The 19,456-nt window shown below is 40.6% G+C and overlaps 2 protein-coding genes across 7 annotated transcripts in view; one reads left to right on the top strand and one right to left on the bottom strand.

Moving 5' to 3' along the window:
* Nucleotides 1-19,456, bottom strand: part of PCED1B (PC-esterase domain containing 1B) — a 286,638-nt gene that overhangs the window by 117,207 nt on the left and 149,975 nt on the right. The window contains exon 1 of one of the 6 annotated variants that reach the window (XM_081058550.1): nucleotides 8,552-8,773. The exons of 4 other annotated variants lie outside the window; for them this stretch is intronic. The gene's annotated coding sequence lies outside the window, so the exon portion shown is untranslated. Of the gene's footprint in view, nucleotides 1-8,551; nucleotides 8,774-19,456 lie in introns of those variants that run through there. One more of the 6 variants, XM_081058551.1, reaches the window with a different exon arrangement.
* On the top strand, nucleotides 8,158-11,691 carry AMIGO2 (adhesion molecule with Ig like domain 2). Its single transcript, XM_081058547.1, has 2 exons — nucleotides 8,158-8,764; nucleotides 9,131-11,691. The coding sequence occupies exon 2, from the start codon at nucleotides 9,194-9,196 to the stop codon at nucleotides 10,757-10,759; it is 1,566 nt and encodes a 521-aa protein (XP_080914673.1). The 5' UTR covers nucleotides 8,158-8,764; nucleotides 9,131-9,193; the 3' UTR covers nucleotides 10,760-11,691.

Below are 19,456 nucleotides of genomic sequence, written 5' to 3'. Positions count from 1 at the left end.
TATAATATAATGCCAGGTCTTATATTAATTTTTGCTCCAAAAGATGCATTAGAGTTGATTGTCCGGCTAGGTCTTATTTTCGAGGAAACAGGGTAGCATGTCAAAACCAGTCTCTAGAAAGAGTGATTGTTATTCATTTTTAAAAAATTTTACTGTTCCCTGTAGTTCAAAACCCCTTTGGTCTCTCTCCAGCGTGTACTGAGATTGCCAATCATCACTCCTAACTAAAGGTCTCCCCACCAGGAATGTTCCCCACACATGCCAGCTTCAAGGAAGGACTTGTGCAGTCTGGCAGCTCATGCCAGCCTGCAACAGCTGAGAAAGCACCACGGAGAGCAAGGCAGGGCTGAGCCAGCAGCAGGTCCTTCAGATGAGGACCTGTTATACTGTGGTACAACTGGGCTCAAGGGAGCCACACAATTAGGACAAACATCATTGTGGTGAGACACTTCTCCAGCTCTGTTTATTCTGCACATAAAGCAAGCTTCGGTTCCATTAGGTTCAACAAACATTTGTTAAACATGTGTGCTGTATCAGATCATGTCCAAGGCACAGGGTAATAAAGATGAATAACACATGATAGGGACTGACTATAATACGCTTTTACAGCTTTATAGCTCCCAGAGCACTTTTCACATGTGTCATCTCAGTGAAATCAAACACTGCATCTAGTCGTATTGGTACTGCACGTCCATTTTACAAATGGGGAAGCTGAGACTCTGAAAGATCAGGTCACTTATCAAAAATTATACGTACAGTTAATAAATAAAAGTTCTGGCATCAGAACCCACGGATTTGATTCTTTATTCAATGCTCCATTTTTTAAAATATACATTGCTATTGGGCATATCATTATAGGATCAGGATGTTTCAGACACCAGGAAAGAGATACTACTTTCTTTCCTTATAGTTCTTCATCGTGATTGCCATGGATGAAATGAGCCATGGGATTCATATGATCATTGCTTAATTCTGAGATAATTTTCATCCCTGACCACTCAAATTTTCATCTGATTATTTCATTCCAAAGGCTGAGAATTTCAGAGTACTAAAATATTTTTATTTGCATACAATTCAGTTTGTTGAGTCAGATACTTGGTCAATAAGAAATGAGTAAAGATCTGAAATTCTGCCTGTATTGGGAGTTTTGAATACCCCAAGTACATATTTTCTGTTGCAAATATTTTGGCCCTTGGTTGTATCTAGTTTGAAATTGAATTGCATACTGTCTTATATTCTATAATTATTTCAAATAACACCACACGTTCCTAGATCAGAGCATCCCTATCCTGGCTCTGGGATTGTGGCCAGGTCTAACAATATTTGCTGAATGGAATTTAAATCATGGCTGACCCTTCTACTCCCTAATGGGAAGCATTAGAGCTAATCGTTAAGCATGAGAACAGAGTGAGACAGACTTGGGTGAGAGCTGTGCTTCCACCTCTAACCTTGGGCAAGTTATAGAAACCAACTAAGCCCCACTGCCCTCATTAGAAAATGGGGATGTTAATGGCCATCTCTTCAGGGCCTTGTAAGAATTAAATGAGAAGCCTGGTATATAGTGAGACTGCAATAAATGCTGGGTCGTATTACCAAGCCCACGTTCTTGGATCTTTTCTGAGGTCCTTCTGCCATCCCCTCTGTGAGTATGATGTTTCTTTTCGCTATCACAAACTGAAAGGTCAGAGTTCCAGAGCAAATTAAGCATGAAACATCTACTACAGTGGGCCTTGTATTTGCTGAAAATAATTGAATACGTATTTGCGATAGTGCTGGCCATATAATAGAGAGAGTTTATTATTTTCTCTCTCAATTTTATTTGACTTTATTTTGTGTTAATGTTGGCTAGTAATTAATGATGGTTTCAAATCTGATATTTCTTTGAATAATTAGATATATCTTTGAATAATTAATCACCTTTACAAAGGTATGATAAATTAATTCTGCTACAGGAAAGCATACCTTTTAAAAGATATGAAATAGGAGACTGAATGCTGATAAACACTGTATTTCCCCCAAAATAAGACCTAGCTGCACAATCAGCTCTAATGTATCTTCTGGAGCAAAAATTAATATAAGACCCAGTCTTATTTTACTATAATATAAGACCCGGTCTAATATGATATAATATAATATAGTATAATATAATATAATAATACTGGATCTTATATTAATTTTTGCTCCAAAAGATGCATTAGAGCTGATTGTCTGGCTAGGTCTTATTTTCGGGGAAACACAGTATTTCTCTAAATTTGGTTTGTTAAATATTATCTGTTTTTATCAGAGAGCTAAAATTAGCCTCAGTTTTGAGAGATATAACAGCATTTAAGAATTCAATTAGATGATCCTTTCAGGCTAATAATGAGCAAAATGAAAATTAGAGCATGAACCGTCTATGACCAAAATCACATGAGGTAACCATAATGCTAGATGCATGGTTTTGCCACACTGAATTTTATAAAGTGAATTTTCGTCTGCTTATTTCATTACAAGGGCTGAGAATTTCAGAGTATTAAAAATAAAACAACAAAAAAGGTCCGCTTGTTTCTCTTATTACATAATTATGACAAAGAGAAAATCATCCTTTGCAACCTTCTCAGTTTCCTCACTGCAATGGATTTATTCTTTTAGCAGAAATGTAACTTACAGTAAGATGAATGGCATTCTCTGTTTCCTTATATTTTTTCTGTATCTTCTAATTTTTCTACAGTGAGCACAGAGCACTTTCAAGATTAGGAAAAAAAGGTTTTCAGCTGTTACTTTGTCGTTGTTGTTTCTCGTTGAAAAACAAATGGTGGTGTGGGGTAGGAGGCCATGCTACCCTCACAAAGGCTGGTCTAAGAATGTGTTGTGGGACAGGACACACAGCTTTGGGGAGATGATCCCAACCAAGGATGTTGAGTCCCAAACCTGGGAATGCAGACAACTGGCCAACAAGAAACATGTGATGACATGTGCCTTATTCTGGTAAGACTTGCGTGGCTAACATAGTATTTACATGTCACTATAATTCTCAGACTAAAGAATAGTGCTCAGCACATAGTAGATACTCAGTAAATATTTGCCACAGAAATGACTGTAGTGCTAAGAAGGGACAGCAATTATTGTACCTCAAATCAAGGGAAATCAGAGTCACTTCCTGCCCAAAAAGCCAAAAGAGGGTTTTGCTCTCCGAAACTACAGTCGCTGAATATTAAGTAGGAATCACAATAAAATAGAAACATCGATGCTCATGATTTAGTCATGGGTAACTTTACATGGTTATAAGTCCTCATTGTGCTTTTTCCTATCAAAACAGCATTGTAGAAAAATAAAAAATGCAGATAAGAGAAAAAAATGAAAACCACTGTTATGACAGGTATATATTCTTTCAGACGATCTTCTATGCATACATATATATATATGTATAGTTTTTCTTTTATAAAAATTGGAATAGTACCTTTTTATAATTTTTTGCTATGCCACCAGATATTTCTCTGCCACATTATTTTAAATGACTATATAGTATGACACCAGATGGATATACACTAATTTATTCACCCACATTCCTGTTGCATGTTAAGGATGCATCATATTCTTTTCTGTTAGAAATAATATAGCAATGAATGTGTGCTACCCCATCATAATCAAATGCTTTATAGATTAAAGCAATATCTCAACTACAGAGAACTTGCCCTAAGTTACTCTTCCTGAAGCAGCTATGGGACTGACACCAGTTACAGGGGAGAAGGAGGAGGAGCTTGTGTCTGTCCAGTGCAGTGATAAGTGACCCAGATGAGGAAATTAAGCCCAGACCTGCTCTAACTTGTTATTACCTGTGTTCTAACAGTCTGTGTTCCTGGGTAACAAAGACACATTATCAGAAAATCAGATTTAGTTTTTGAAGTTGAAAGGAACTTAAATCACTAATTGTCACATCCTTTATTGTTTTTGGGGGTTTATGGAGAGATTAAAGCATTTTTTTTCCCCCTAAGACTAGAACTTAGATCTCCTCAGCTCATAAAATTGCTAGATTTCTGTAATCACACAGCGATTTAATACTTTCATAACTAAAGACTCTTACTTGTACATCTCTTCCAGTCCCTTCCCTGTCTAGCCTAGGGTGCTTCCAGAGAACAGAGACAAGGTGCCACAAGCCTCCCGGGGTTCAGAGCGCACAGTGGCTGGGGCTTGAGTCTCCATATGGTGAGAAACATGGTACTGAAAAACATTCATCTGAAAGATGGTTCTACCACAAATCTTGGGCAATTTAAAAAATCATTTGGAACAGGCCCAAAGAAGAACGGGCTGTTGCAGGAGTGGAGTGTACTTCCAGAGCTGGTGGGCGAAGGTATGGGTTTCAAACCTGTGGGCCAAGGCTCCAATCATTATAAAAACCCTACCAAGAGGGCCACCCTCAGGGTGAGGACACCTCAGTAGAAAGCTCCCGTAGGAGTTAGACATCCCAGTGAAGATCACCGATGTGCCCCCAGGTTAGAAAAGAAGTAAGTAACATTAGATATCTGCTGGTGTCCCAACTATCCCTGATTTCAGGATGCATGCTGTATGAGATATGGCCTAAGGCCCTTCATAAGTTATAAAGTGCCATTAAAGTGTTCATTATTAGTAAAAATGACTCCGAATCATCAAGATAGTGCTCTAACAATTTCTTATCTCGTATCTCTATTTCTTAAGTTTTTGATTGCAACCTGAGAAATTCTGGAAGTCACAGGGCCAGAAGAACCATAGTGATTTCATCTACTCAAATCCCTGCTCCCAGACAGGAGTTACGTCCAAACACAGCCAGACACCCCCATGCCCACACCCACCTCAGCAAACTAGATTCAGAATCATGTCAAATGTCAACCTGCTTTCTGCTATCTGTTGGAGTCATTATTGAATGGTCAAAGATGCTAATAGATTGTGCTATGTGGAAAAGGCCAGAGGAATATCTATCTGTCCTATTTTAAACTCCTGAGAAGGCAACTCAACCATCTGTCTTGGCAACCCATTCTAGGCTGGAATCATCCTGTCACAAACATCTCTCTTCTGTTTAATCTAAATCCTTCAAATGGAGCCTCAAGCTAAATTCATCTCATTCCATTTTCAAATAATTTGGAACACAATTACCATCTGGGTTATAGAATTATACAATGTCACAGGGTTATGTGAACAGTAAATGAAATAATGCATGTAAAACAAAGCTCAGTCTCTGGCACATCATAATGGCCCCAATACATATTCACTGTTACCATCATTATATGTACCAGTAATATAGGGAAGGGGCATGAGGACTATTTTTACAAAATAAGAAACTAGGAGATTGGATTCCACGCCTGTTACACGCCACCGAACACAGAACTCAGGCAGACAATCAATCACACAGAACAGACCATCCGAAGCCTATTAAGCAGAGATATTCCATTGTAATGGCCATTCCTGTAATTAAACTTATTACAAACTAGCCACAGGCTGTACCTTACAAAAGTTAAAGATAAACCTGCCTCTATTCTTCTTGTACCTTTGCTGAAGTTAAAGATAAACTTATACCATTGTTCTTTCCTCCTTTTCCCCCATACCAAGAAATTTTCCATGGAAACAAGAAACACAATAAATCCTACTCCTACGGCCAACAGGGTCTCTCTCCTACTAGCGACTCCATCTGTGGAGTGGCCTTTTATTACTCTGCTAAATAAACTCACTTTCACTTTAAACTCTATATGGCTCACATTTGCATTCTTTCCTGTGCGAAGCCAAGAACCTTCTTGGACCAGGGCTTGAATCCCCATTTTGGGGGATTCACCCTACCTACATCACTAGGACTCTTTCGGTCACAAGAGACAGAAATAACTCAAAATCATGTAAGCCAAAAAAAGGGAAGGAGTGGAAAATGTAGTTTAAAAAGAAGTAAAAATGTGCAGTGGCCTTCAGAGGCTCAATGTTTGCAGGGCTCCTCTTTCCCTATTCTGCCCTCATCTTTCGCACAAACATTTCAAAGTATATAGAGCAGGGTGGCAACCTGCAGACTCAGGTGGGGTAAGCCTAGACGAGGTTCCCCATTTATCAGTGCATCAAATATCTTGAATGCCAAACAAGTGTCAAGCAGAGTTCTAGGAGCTAAGAAAAAAGCAGTGACCAAGACATAAAATTTCTGCCCTTGTGGAATTTACTTCCTAGTGGAAAGAGTGGACCAGGTAGAGAAAGGTGAAGGGATACTAGAAAGATTAAAAAGTTATCCTCCACAAAATAAGGTCACATATTAAGGTCAACTCTTAGCTTTCTCTTTTCCAAGCTAAGTGAACCCACCTCTTTCATAACTCCTTCCCCCTTGGACAAATGTGCAGAATCCCCTAAATCAGGTCTTCAAATAGAGAAATAAACTTGTCTGTGGATTTTGAGTGCATTTAGTTTATTTATGCTGTGTAATCTTTGCATAACGTTTCTATGATGTGACTGCAGCTATAATAACATAACCTTGTTTCCACATTTGAAAGTCACTTATTATTTTTAGACTATTTTTGTATTAAACATAAATCTTTCTTCTGCTTTCACAGTTTCCTTTGAATAGGATGGTAGTTACTTAGTAAAATACTGTAAAACCTAGTCATTTATTTGTCATTTGAAAAGTATTCCTGAGTAATTTTAATTCTATTTCTCTGTAATAACCATTCTAACTGTAAAAACGAAGGCCTGGAGATCAAGGCTTTTTGAGAATCCCAGGAAGTGTTGCCTAACTTTAGAAAAATCTCAACCTCTGCCTCTCCCCTGGGAGCTCCCAGGCTGTATTCTTCTCATGGTAAAGTTCAACTTTTCATGAAACTGAAACTTATCTGAATCAAGCTGCTCTCACCTGACAAATCTTGATTTACCAGTGCTAGTCCCGATTTATTCCTCAAACAGGCTAACTAAATTAATGCCCACAACTCTATTTAAATATGGCACTGGAGATCTGTGCTACCAAGTGAATCCATTCAAGGACAATGTAGGGACCAACTCTCACTAAATTCATGTTGCTCTAGAGTGTGTGTGTGTGTGTGTGTGTGTGTGTGTGTGAGTGTGTGTTGGGGGGAGCTGGTTATCATTTTTATTCTTTAAGTAATATTACAAGTTATATGCCCTGACCCCAATTGTTTTCTCAATTTGGTCCTCTTTTCAGTCTCTCCATCCCTTCTGCTTTGATTAGAATCTCTTACCAGGGCAGTGATTTATTTCTTTTAATCTGGATAAAATGGACAAATGGGCCATTTGGTTTAGTCAAATCCCATCGTTAAAATTGATTTCGGAATTAAACAAAAAATGGATTTTTAATCTAAAACCTCATGAGCCCTACGCCTTCCATCTCATATTTGTCCACTTCGGCATTTTTTTTTTTTTTTTTTTTTGTCTACCTGGGCTTGCACTTTTCCTTGCCTGCTGGACCAAAGCACGCTTGAGTCAGGCGCCCCCACCCCCAGTCCAGGAAGGGATGAAGAATCTCTATTTAGACACTCCTGGGATCAGTCCCTGTCCAGAGCGAGCCTTATGTTTTGAAAGCTTAATACTCTTATCTTTGCGCTTCAGCCCGAAGGTCGACCCCATGCCCCCTTTTCCTGTGCTCCTCCTTGGTGAATTGGGCACCATCCCTGATGCCGCCTTCTGAGTTAGGAAAAGGACAGAACTTTCCCAGTGAGGTTCTGAGTGTCCGCGCTGCGTCTTCCTGGTTCCTCAACTAGAGAGCCTTGTCGCATTACAGGGAACAGGCATCAATTTCCCTTTTCCCCCGACCTCCCCACACGTGGGCGGAGACGGAAGGCTCCTTCTGTTTATTTTGTAAACCTTTAAAAGCAACTGCACTTAGAGCCGTGGAAGCCCGCTTGGCCCTCGCCCAAAGAAAGCTGTAAGAGGTCGGGGAGCACAGTAGACCCTCACGGCCGCGCCGAAGTGGGGTCTTCAAGGGTGCCACCTCCCCCTCCCGGGCTAGGCGTGTCCCCTTTCACCTCCCAACAACCCACCACCACCCGATTCTGGACTGGACAGACGGATGCAATTGCCCAGAGTGGGTGAGCGCGTCTTCACCCGCGGGACGCCAGCCCCGGCCGAGGGTGTGGACCCCTGTCCCGCCCGCGCGCCCGCGCCCCAGCGCGCCCGCTCTTCCAGGTCAGGGAAGAGCGGGAAGAGGAAGGCGGACCGCGGCGACGAGACCGTGGGGTGGGCACCGGCCGCAGCTCCGATTGGCTGCGCCGCCGCCCCCTTCCCGCGCCGCGCGCCCAACGCCACGCGCCCAGCCCGCTCCTGCGCTCAGCCTCGGCGCTGGTTCCCGCAAGAGGGAGGACGCGCAGGGGCGGGACCCGTCTCCCCGCCCCCCAGCCGACCCCGGCCGCGCTGGCATAAAACCCAGGCCGCGGCGCGAGAGCACCCGGGGTCGGGCTTCCACCCGGTCGCGGAGAGGCGGGGCCGGGTCCCTTTGGCCGCCCGCGCCCCCGCCCCCCGCACCCAGCTCCGGGAGCGGGGCTCCCGCGCGCGGACACAGGACGGCCGGCGCGCCCAGGCGGTACCTTGAGCTGAGCGATGAGCAGAGCCAGGGAAAACCTACCAGAGCCCGCGGAGTCGTTTTCTGCACCCGGGGTTGCTGCCGCCGCCGCGGCTGCTTAAAACTCCCAAAGTTGAGAGCCAGCGAGAGGCTGCCGCCCGCCGGGAACAAGAGGGAAGGGAACTCGGAAGATGCAAGAGTGACAGACACACAGACCCTCCAGAAGACACCACCATCGGCGACCTAGCCCCAGAGTTCCGTAGGCTTCTCAGCTCTGTGAGTTGTGTTCTGGACGGGTGGCTCGCTAAGTATTTCCGTTTAATTGTTTACAGCATTGGTTTGTGTATTTTTGTGTCTATTGGAGGGAGGGGAAAAAAAAGCAGGATGCATCTTAAAAAAATAACGGAGCTTCTGACCGTTGAGACGGTTGCATTGATAGATTGTGGCTGTAAATGTCCGTAAGCAGGAGTAACCCAGGAAAAATTGCAGTTAACAGTAAAAAGACATGTAGGCTCCATTTTCAAAGTTACTGGAAAGAAAGCAAGGTGTGAGTCTTAGGGGTTAACTGGTGGTAGTAAACTTTGGTGTGTTTTTTGTGTGTGTGTCTTTTTTAACGCTTTTTAAATATTGATTGTTTATCAGGTTCACTGATAGGAGGCTGAGCTGGTGGCAAAGGCGCCTGGAAGAGTCTTAGAGGAGACCATAATGTCTTTGCGTTTACACACACTGCCCACCCTGCCTGGAGTTGTCAGACCTGGCTGCAAGGAACTGCTGTGTTTGTTGGTGATCACGGTGACTGTGAGCCCTGGCGCGTCTGGGGTGTGCCCCACGGCTTGCATCTGTGCCACTGATATTGTGAGCTGCACCAACAAAAACCTGTCCAAGGTTCCTGGGAACCTTTTCAGACTGATTAAGAGACTGGATCTGAGTTATAACAGAATCGGGCTTCTGGATTCTGAGTGGATTCCAGCATCATTTGGAAAGCTGAACACCCTAATTATTCGTCATAACAACATCACCAGCATTTCCATGGGCAGTTTTTCCACCACTCCGAATTTGAAGTGTCTTGACTTATCATCCAATAAGCTGAAGACCGTGAAAAGTGCAGTTTTCCAAGAGTTGAAGGTTCTGGAAGTGCTCCTGCTTTATAACAATCACATTTCCTATCTTGATCCTTCAGCATTTGGAGGGCTCTCCCAATTGCAAAAACTCTACTTAAGTGGAAACTTTCTCACGCAGTTTCCCATGGATTTGTACGTCGGAAGGTTCAAACTGACAGAACTGATATTTCTAGATGTTTCTTACAACCGGATCCCTATCCTGCCAATGCACCATATAAATTTAGTGCCAGGAAAGCAGCTGAGAGGCATCTACCTTCATGGAAACCCATTTGTCTGTGACTGTTCTCTTTACTCGTTGCTGATCTTTTGGTATCGTAGGCACTTTAGCTCAGTGATGGATTTTAAGAATGATTATACCTGTCGCCTGTGGTCTGACTCTAGGCACTCCCATCAGGTGCTTCTGCTCCAGGATAGCTTTATGAATTGCTCTGACAGTATTATCAATGGCTCCTTCCGTGCACTTGGCTTTATTCATGAGGCTCAAGTTGGGGAAAGGTTGATTGTTCACTGTGACGGCAAGACTGGTAATGCAAATACCGATTTCATGTGGGTTGGTCCCGATAACAAATTGCTGGAGCCAGAGAAAGAGGTGGAAAACTTTCACGTGTTTCACAATGGAAGCCTGGTTATAGAAAACCCTCGTTTTGAGGACGCTGGAGTGTATTCCTGTATTGCAATGAACAGGCAACGCCTGTTAAATGAAACTGTGGATGTCACAATAAACGTGAGCAATTTCACTGTAAACAGATCCCATGCCCAGGAAGCATTTAACACAGCTTTTACCACTCTTGCAGCCTGTGTGGCCAGTATTGTTTTGGTACTTCTGTACCTCTATCTGACACCTTGTCCCTGCAGGTGTAAAGCCAAGAGACAAAAAAATATGCTAAACCAAAGCAATGCCCATTCATCTATTCTCAATCCCGGCGCAGCTAGTGATGTCCCCGCTGATGAATGGAAGGCCAGTGCTGGTAAAAGAGTTGTGTTTTTAGAACCCCTGAAGGATACTGCAGCAGGGCAGAATGGTAAAGTCAGGCTCTTTCCCAGTGAAACAGTTATAGCTGAGGGCATCTTAAAGTCCACAAGGGTGAAATCCGACTCAGATTCAGTCAATTCAGTATTTTCAGACACACCATTTGTGGCGCCTTCTTAATTTTCTGCCTCCCTTTGTGTGTGGTGTGCCAAATAAACAACAAGACAGAAATTGTTTTTGGTTTTTGAAATATAACCAATGGTCTCTTTAAATGGTTGGTAGGAAACATGGTAAAGCACTTTGGTTCTTCAATGTGCCGGAAAAAGATGGGGTTGTTGTTAAAGTCCTAGAGAACAATGTCTTAGTCTTTAGCACTACTGATCATTTCAAAGCTGGCCTGCAGGTGATTTGACTGACATTGTCCTTTTATTCAGGATTCTTGAAAGAAAAAATAAATTTTGTGTATTAGTGTTCTTTAAAAAGAGACTTTGCTAACTTATTAGGACCAATGTTGAGTTATTTTCAAGAAAAGCGTTAGTGTCCTATTTCATTTAGAAGAACCAAACAGCAGTTATTTATAAAGCACAAAGTAAAGTTAGATTTGGGACTAGTTCAGTTAAATTCATCATTTCAACCACAGTAAACAGACTTCACTGATAAAATTTACTGGGCAATGCCACGTTCCATATCCTGTTAGATAAATAGTGCAATAAAGGTACATTTGTTTAACTGTCTTCTTTCCATTCTGTAAATTTCCTATCCTTATACAAAAGATCTTATTGAAAGTTTAAAGCCATCATGATTTGTTGCCATAAATACGTAGGTGTCGATACCAAAATGTCTGAGTAACTTCTTAAACTCTTGTTCTAGGATACTAATATTTGTTCATATGCTTTTATGTATGCACATCTTAAATTATATGAACTATTAAGTAGATCCTACTGTATTGTGCTTTGGGCATTGGAATTAATGTAAGTATATGTATTCTGTGACTTGATGTTCTATTTTATTTGACTATTTAAAAACATAAATCTAAGATGTTTTATGTGATCACATTGTTCTACTTTGTGTAAAGCACCCACTATAGTAAATATCTCTCCAGAGTTCTTGGAGTTACAGTACAGAGTTTATTTTTTTAAGGGTAAAACATGTTCTAAAGTGTTCTACACTGATTTATACCTCTTATATCGCATTTTACTCTGATACCATTATGCACTTCAACCAGGTTTGGAAGACATGTAAGTTCCAATTTTGTACCGTGTGAGAACCCAGGAGACCTCTTTCTTATACCCGTAATTGCTGTGAGGTAATTGAGTACCCATGCTCGACCTAGGTTTCCTCAGCTATAAAATGAAAGTTTTAGACGAGGTGATGTTTAGGGTTCCTTCCCACACTGAAAGTGATGTTTCCTGGTGGTCTTAGTTCCATCACAGACTAGCAATGCAGTACAGTACTCTCAAACTGTACTCCATACTGGTGGATTGTAGGAATGGAATTAAAGGAGACTAGCAGAGTTCTGCATAGCTCGAAGGGACGTTTTGGACCAGCTTTTTTCTCAGGTCCAATTTGAAGCCCAGAGAGGGGTGTGGATTGTCTAAGGCCACACAGTGAATTAGTAACTGGCATAGGGGAGCTCGGGTTCAGGATTCTTCCTGGCAAAGATAAGAGAATCAAAGAATGGTTATTTTTAGCAGTGGGCATGGAGAAGGAGCCAAAGAATGAGACAAAAGAGTGGTCAGGAAATGTCAAAGGAGAATCACACGTTAAGAGAATTTTTAAAGGATGGAAGTGGGCAACAGTGACAAATGCTGCAGAGAAGTAGGTGAGGAGGGAAGACTGACTGGCAGTGGTGTTTTGGGGAAGCTGTGGACACTTGGTAACAGCTCAGTGAGTGCCAAGCCAGGCTCCCAGTGGCAGATGCTGGTCAGCAGGGGGTTAAGGAGTGAGTGGCCAGGACCTGTACCTTAGGGAATAAGATGCAGAGCCATTGCTCAGGGTTGAAAATTCCTTATTGGATGGTATTGAAAAAACTGCCTCTGCCTTTTAAACAAACCTTCCTGTTAGGTAAGATCCTTTAGACCCAAAGATGTTACAGGTAAACATTTTATTCCAGTTACTTCCATTTATGTGAGTAGGAAGAATTCCGTGATTTGTGTGACCTCTGAAATCATCCCTCCTTCTCCCTTCAGAAAGAAGTTTCTGAACTTCCTCCAGGAAGTTTCCTAGAGAAACTCAGATCCAGAGATAGCTGTGATTTGTTCAGCTTCACACAGCTGGCCTGGACACAAGGGAAAACTCTTCAACCACTGACGCTCTCCAGCAATGGGAAGGGCTGCATTCAGGGGCCATGATGACCCTGACTTTGGTCCATATGCTGGCAGGGAAGTTGCAGAGAGGATCTCTGAATAGAATCTTTTGTGACCAGGATCTCTGAAGTCCTTCAGCCCTCAAACCCTTGATCCTAGGAAATGTGTGTTGCATTTGCCAGGGGAATATGGACAGTGCTAGGAGTGGGGAATTTGTAGAGCCTTATTTTGGCTGGTCCTGATAGGCTTTGGGTAAAGGACAAACTGAACTGAGATCAAAACTAAGATACTTAGAGCTAAAACAAAAGAAAACCCCTCAAATCCTGAATACTGAAAAGCAAAGCTGCATTTTGAACAAAAGTAAGAAGGCCTGGTGATGAAAAAGCATGTAACTAAATGTTATGTGGAATTTTAAGTTTTTAGGTGTATCCTTTTTCTTTTTTTTTGATAGGAGCCTGATCACATGTATTTTAAATATAGGAACAGAACTAATTTGTGCTTTATAAATTTGCCCCACTCAAAACATTTATATAATTTTCCTTCCAAGTAATAAACTGGACTTATGTAACTGGGTTATTCTTTTAAACTACGTAGTATTTTTCATTTCACAGTTGTGAGAGAGGTGGATACTCTTTGGCGAAACCAAGCAAAGATCATGGACATGAAATTTTCCTGGGCTTAGACTATTTTTCACTATAATTAAAAGATACTAGTTTGTGATAATATACTCTGTAATTACTCATGAGTTAAATCTTTTAAATATACTTGTAAGATTTATAATCTGAAAGAATGGCCTAAAATGTTTTCTTACTTATAGTTAAATATGCCAAGGAAAAAAATATTTGTTTTCATTTTTCTAAATAAATATTTTTCTAAAATGTTAATCAGAAGAGACGTAGGTGAAACTTACGGGGGTGGAAACATAAGAGAGACAGGAAGACACACTGTCGGTCCAACTTCTAAAAAGATATTTGATTTGGATCATCCTGCTAAGTACTGTTAAAACAAGATACAGTCTAAATATCACCAAACATTATGTCTTTTCCACTGCCATAACTGCTGCTTGGTTACCCTTGCCTTTTAATGTCATCTGGTTTACCTAGTGATCTAGTAGCAGGTCTACAACAAGGGAAAGTTAAATAAGTAGCAGCTATCGTCTACACACTTCCTAACCAGAGGCATAAGGCCTGCCCATATCATATTTAAAAAAAATTTTCCATGTAATTTTGATTCTGCCCATTTTGATGAAATACATCCTAAACTGAGGCCCTATCACATTTTGTGTTTAGGTTATATCAAAATACATAATTATTACTTGCTACTGGATTTATTAATAAGAAGAATTTTAGTACTCTTTAAAAAAATTCTAATATGTTGGTAAAATGAATGAGTTTGATTCTCTGATGCTAAATGCATTCTAGACAAACTGTTGGCTGTAAGTTGTGATTTATATTTTTCTAAGTTATGAAATATGGAATAATTACTTTGTGATGACTAAATCTCTGATTCTTCCATTCTTTAAACTATTTTTGGTTTGAAAATAGCTACAATAGCTTTGGAGCTTTCAACTTTGATTAGGTCATAGTCAAGTGAGGGCATGTTTCAAGGATGTTTGAGGGCAGATTTCTTCTAGTGAGAATCAAGCTCCTTTGTTTTTTCAGTATATGAGAATAATATTTTTTTTAAAGAGAACCCAAAGATTCTTTTCATGGTTCTCTCATCCCTCTCTGCTCAAGACCCAGCCATCAAAGCCATAATTTTTATTTTTTACAATGTAAAAGTTAGTATGAAAAGGTGATAACTACTTTGTCCCTGCAAATATTATTGGATAGCAATATGTAAAAAGTAGAACTGTAAACTCATATAATAACCTCCTGAATAATTGAAAGGACACCTTATGGGTCCATTGTTCCTTGTGGGTAGATTCTGGGGTTGGGGGGGAGTATTTACAATGAGGAGCAGAGTCAACAGAGTAGGAAAAACAGATCCTTTGCAAATTGTAAAATGTGATTTTATATATATATATGTATATGGCATTTATACTGCTTTAATTTATTAAGTACCTACTAAGTGTCAAGCACCACACTTGACACTTTATTATCATTTCTCATCACAGCAGCCCTGAAAGATGGGAAGTTTTAATCCCAGTTACAGATAGGAAAAGAGGCTCAAAAGGGGTAAATAATTTTCCCAGGTGACTCAGCTAATAAGCCATTTTTAATCCTAATAATCATTTAAAAAATATCTCTGCAAAGTATTCTTATAGGTGTTCTATCGATAGAATGACTTTGTAAAGCATGGGTCATAAATAAACTTTCTATGAATGTCAGAGTGTGAGTGAATTAATGCTCATAGCAAATCTGGAGAAGAGGAATGGAAGGTCAGGGGATCATAAGTCATTCAAGCATAAGAAAGGTGGGAATGATTCTTATTTTCTTCTGTAAAACACAATGCATCACAAGTAGCAAAACTGGAAATCTCCCTGAGAAGATCAAGGTTTAATAGACAAGGCCTACTCCAGTCTACTGGCTCTTAGTCTGGTTGCCCTTCGCACATGAAATTGCATGATATGCAAAACAAATATCTGCTTTATTATTATAAGCTATATATTTGAGATAAAGGAATAAATGATTACATTCAGTATTTTTTTAAGTTAAAAATGACCTAAATTTATAGGGTGAATAGTTCTGTTGGAAGGGTTATCTAAGAATTTGTTTTAAATTTCTAAAAGAGTGTAGGGACAATTCAGACCCCATGGGGTATTTTTCCAACTAATTTTAAAATTACATTTCTCAAAATAATTTTAAACTTATTTCACAAGGTAGCCTCACTAGCTTATCTGATTAAATTTCTCTATTAGATAACATGGCAGCAAAGTATCAAATATGATATTCCCAGGAATTTTGTAGGTTCTATAGGATCTTCGCATCATTGAGTCAGGTATATAGGATCAAGGGTCAAACCTTTGGTGATGAACAGCCAGTGGTAACCATGACAAGATTATTGAGCTTTGCTAAGATACTGTGGAGGCCATAAATGATGTATAATAATTACTCTCTCCCGTTAAAGGAGATTACAGCACAACTAAGAGATGACAGACAAACCTAAAACAATTTAAGAGTAAGACTTGATTTGTCTACTAGTGACTATACTGGCAAACAGGAAGTGAGAAGAGGAAGATAATTGGCAGAGACCTTGCTTTAACCAACTGGGCAAACGGCACAGGCTTGAACACTAGATAGTCATCCCATAGATACCCTGAATACTGCGTTAGCTGGGATCTTGACTTTCAGAAAGCCGGTATCATAGGGAGCGAGTTAGTTAATAGTGCTCTGGTGTGAATGTCAGGGATTTGATTTCAAATTCTACTCTGATCTATTGTCCTTTGTGATCAAATCTAGAGGAGAAAGTGACCTTACAACTTCACACTGATCCTCTATTCATACTCACAGCCACAAAACTTACCTCCATTACAGTTAGGATGAATGTGTCCCAGCCATGTCATGAGGAATGAGAATAATAACCATCATAACCTTTTTATATGTAAGCTCCATGCTTTATATATATTTTTTCTCATTCCTATGAGGAAGTAATTATTTTTACATCCATTTTACAGATGGGAGAACTAGGGCTTAGGAATGTTAAGTGATTTGCCCATAGGACATGTAGTCAAGGAGTCAGGATTTGAATCCAGTTTTGTTTGGATACGTCAGAATCCAGTCTCTTACTGTCTATACTCTCATACACTACATTATAATACTTTTCAGCTCCGTAAGAGGGCTTTACTGATCATGGCCCCTCTGTCCTCCTGCCTCCTTTTATCGGGCTCCAGGCTACCTTTCCTTCAGTGGTCTGGCCCTGCTGTCAAGATTCCTCTTTGTAGACTTGTCCTGTAGCAGTTTCTCCCTAACTCTGGCTGCTCACTGCTCTGGCCCTTAACCAGTGCTGGCTTTTGCTGTTCTGTCTCTCTTTACAGTCCTCATCTTCATGACCAGCTCCTCAGCTATGAGAGAATATGTCTTCTATCTGTATACCCAGCACTGAGCACAGAGTAGGTGTTTGTATGTCTTACCTTTTCAATGATATTCATTCATTTTTTCCAACACACAGTCCCTCATGCCTCATATATGTCAGTCCCTGAGCTTGAACCAGGGACCAAATATGATCAAGCTACTCCCAGGCGATGAAGAGAGACAGACAGAGTTTTATCACGAGGCAAGTGTGCTGATTTAGCAATGCCCAAAGACAGGAATCTTTCCTAGAACGAATGCCTGAGCAGAGGCTTCAAGGAGATGCCTGTGGTCAGAGAGATTTCATTTGTTTTCCACAGTGGGACAGGCAGACATAATGGAAGGCGAGACAGCAAATGTACCCTGACTCCATGAGGATTTAACTAAGGTGGCTGTAGGAAACAAGGGCGCTGGTGCCTGTGGAACAGCCTTATAATGGGGTCCTTTGGTAGCTTGATCACTGTGGGTGGGGTCCAGTGTGTACCTCTCTCATTACACATTCTACTCTGCACTGAAAATGTAGCTGTAATGTAGTCCTATTTCATAGCTCTTCAAGGAGGAAACATATTAAATTGGCTCATACAAATGCTTATAGCATATTTTATAGGCTAAATAGAGTTAGAAATATTAGCTTCTCTTGTGTAACAATGTGGGTTTAATACGGTAATGATGAAATAATCCTACTTAATTCAGTTATCATCCTATAGACCAAGAAATGTCTTAGAGCTAATGTTTATCCAAACCTCAGTGTAATTAAATTTGCATTGCTAGCCTAGGTATTGATTTGACTAAGCCGGTTTTATAAGACTGAATGATTTGCCTGGGAAGAGACAGAAAGATGGGATTTTTTTCAAGGGGAAAAAATAAAAACAAACACATTAGGCTGACCTGCAGAATTAAAGTACAATAGTTCAGGCTGCTTATTGAGCATTTTTGCCCCAACTCTGCTTGGTTAAATACTTCTCCACAGCATTCATGCTTGAGTGAATCTAAAACAGAGCTATTGCAGTTTTAAAGATCTATTTTTTAAAGTATATATCCCTTTTCCCAAAGAAAAGCATCTTGCCTGAGGTAAAAACATAATGAAAGGCCTGTGATATGAAAGCCTAAGAGAAGTTGTTTATTTTTTTATTTGTTCTCAGTTTTTTAATATTCATACTTAATTACAACCTTAGGGAAGGCTTCAGCTCTCAATCTGACCTACTTCAAATCAGTGGAGAAAATACCAAGTGTCTCCCCTAAGCAACCATTTATAATGTTGGCATTTCCCTAAAACCCAGAGGAAATGTAGTTCTTTGATCATGGACCAAGTTCGTCAGGAACTACCGTGTTTCCCCGAAACAAAGACTGGGTCTTATATTAATTTTTGCTCCAAAAGACGCATTAGGGCTTATGTTCAAGGGATATCATCCTGAAAAATCATGCTAGGGCTTATTTTCTGGTTAGGTCTTATTTTCTGGGGAACACGGTATTTGTTTTAATAAATCTTATGCATATAAGGATTCAATCGAAAAATTATTAATTATAATGTAAAATCTGTAATAAGGACCTTAAAAAGAAACTTAATTAGCTATATAGTATGTAATGATTTGAATGACAGATGTTAAATACATATTTTTTCTTGTTTAATTGGTCAGCATTAAGCATCTTAAAAATTTGATAGGGTTTTTGAAAATGAAATCATATGCAGCCCGGTAATGGGTCTCAGATTTTCCTAAGAACCTAACTCAGGCCTTGCTTTTTAGGGATTTTTCTACTAGTAATGATGAGGTGGCTGACTAACTCCCCTGCTATTTGCCACTCAGGGTATTCTGTAACTCCATTTGTTTTAAGTACCACATGCTCGGAGAGATGGGAGAGTCATCTACCAGTGGCAAACATCCCATACATCTCTTGAATTTAAGGGCAGTTGCCAGGAATCCTGCCAAGCAATGAAGCCTCTTCCCACAGGGTCTAAAGATTTAGAAGAGATGGGGGAAGAAGCATTTATGGGAAGTTTTTCCTGCCTACATCTTCATCTCCTCTACTTATTTCTGGAAGATGCTTGGAACACATGTTTATTACTTGCTGTCAAACCACCTTAAAGATATTCAGCAATGGAAACTCACCCTCCAGCCCACACTCTCTGAAGGTTGTTATTGACCCCTAGAAAGTGCCAGGCACTGAGCACCTGACTGTCTATGGGCATTTCCATGCAACATGTTTTTATTTGACCTAGAAATGCCTTCTGGCTTTTTGCATAAATGCCTTCTGGCTTTTTGCATAAACATGGTTCTTGCCGTGCTCTTTCTCATCTTGGTCAAATGGCAACTGTACCCTTTTAAGTGCTCAGACCCAAAACCTTGGCGTCACACCCTCTATCTGATCTGTGAGAAAATTCCCTTGGTTCTACCTTCAAAATACATCCAGTGTCTGACCGCTTCCCACCACCGGCCCCTCATCTCCGTACAAGCTACCAGCACCCCTCACTAGATTATTACAGTGGTGTCTCTGGTCTGCCTGCTTCCACCCTGGCCTTTCTAGGGTCTGTTCTTCAAACTGCAGCCACCAAGACCCTATTT

This window comes from Rhinolophus hipposideros (assembly GCF_964194185.1).
Source record: "Rhinolophus hipposideros genome assembly, chromosome: 9".
In the NCBI taxonomy this organism is placed as follows: Eukaryota; Metazoa; Chordata; class Mammalia; order Chiroptera; family Rhinolophidae; genus Rhinolophus; species Rhinolophus hipposideros.
This window is presented reverse-complemented; position numbering and strand designations above follow the sequence as displayed.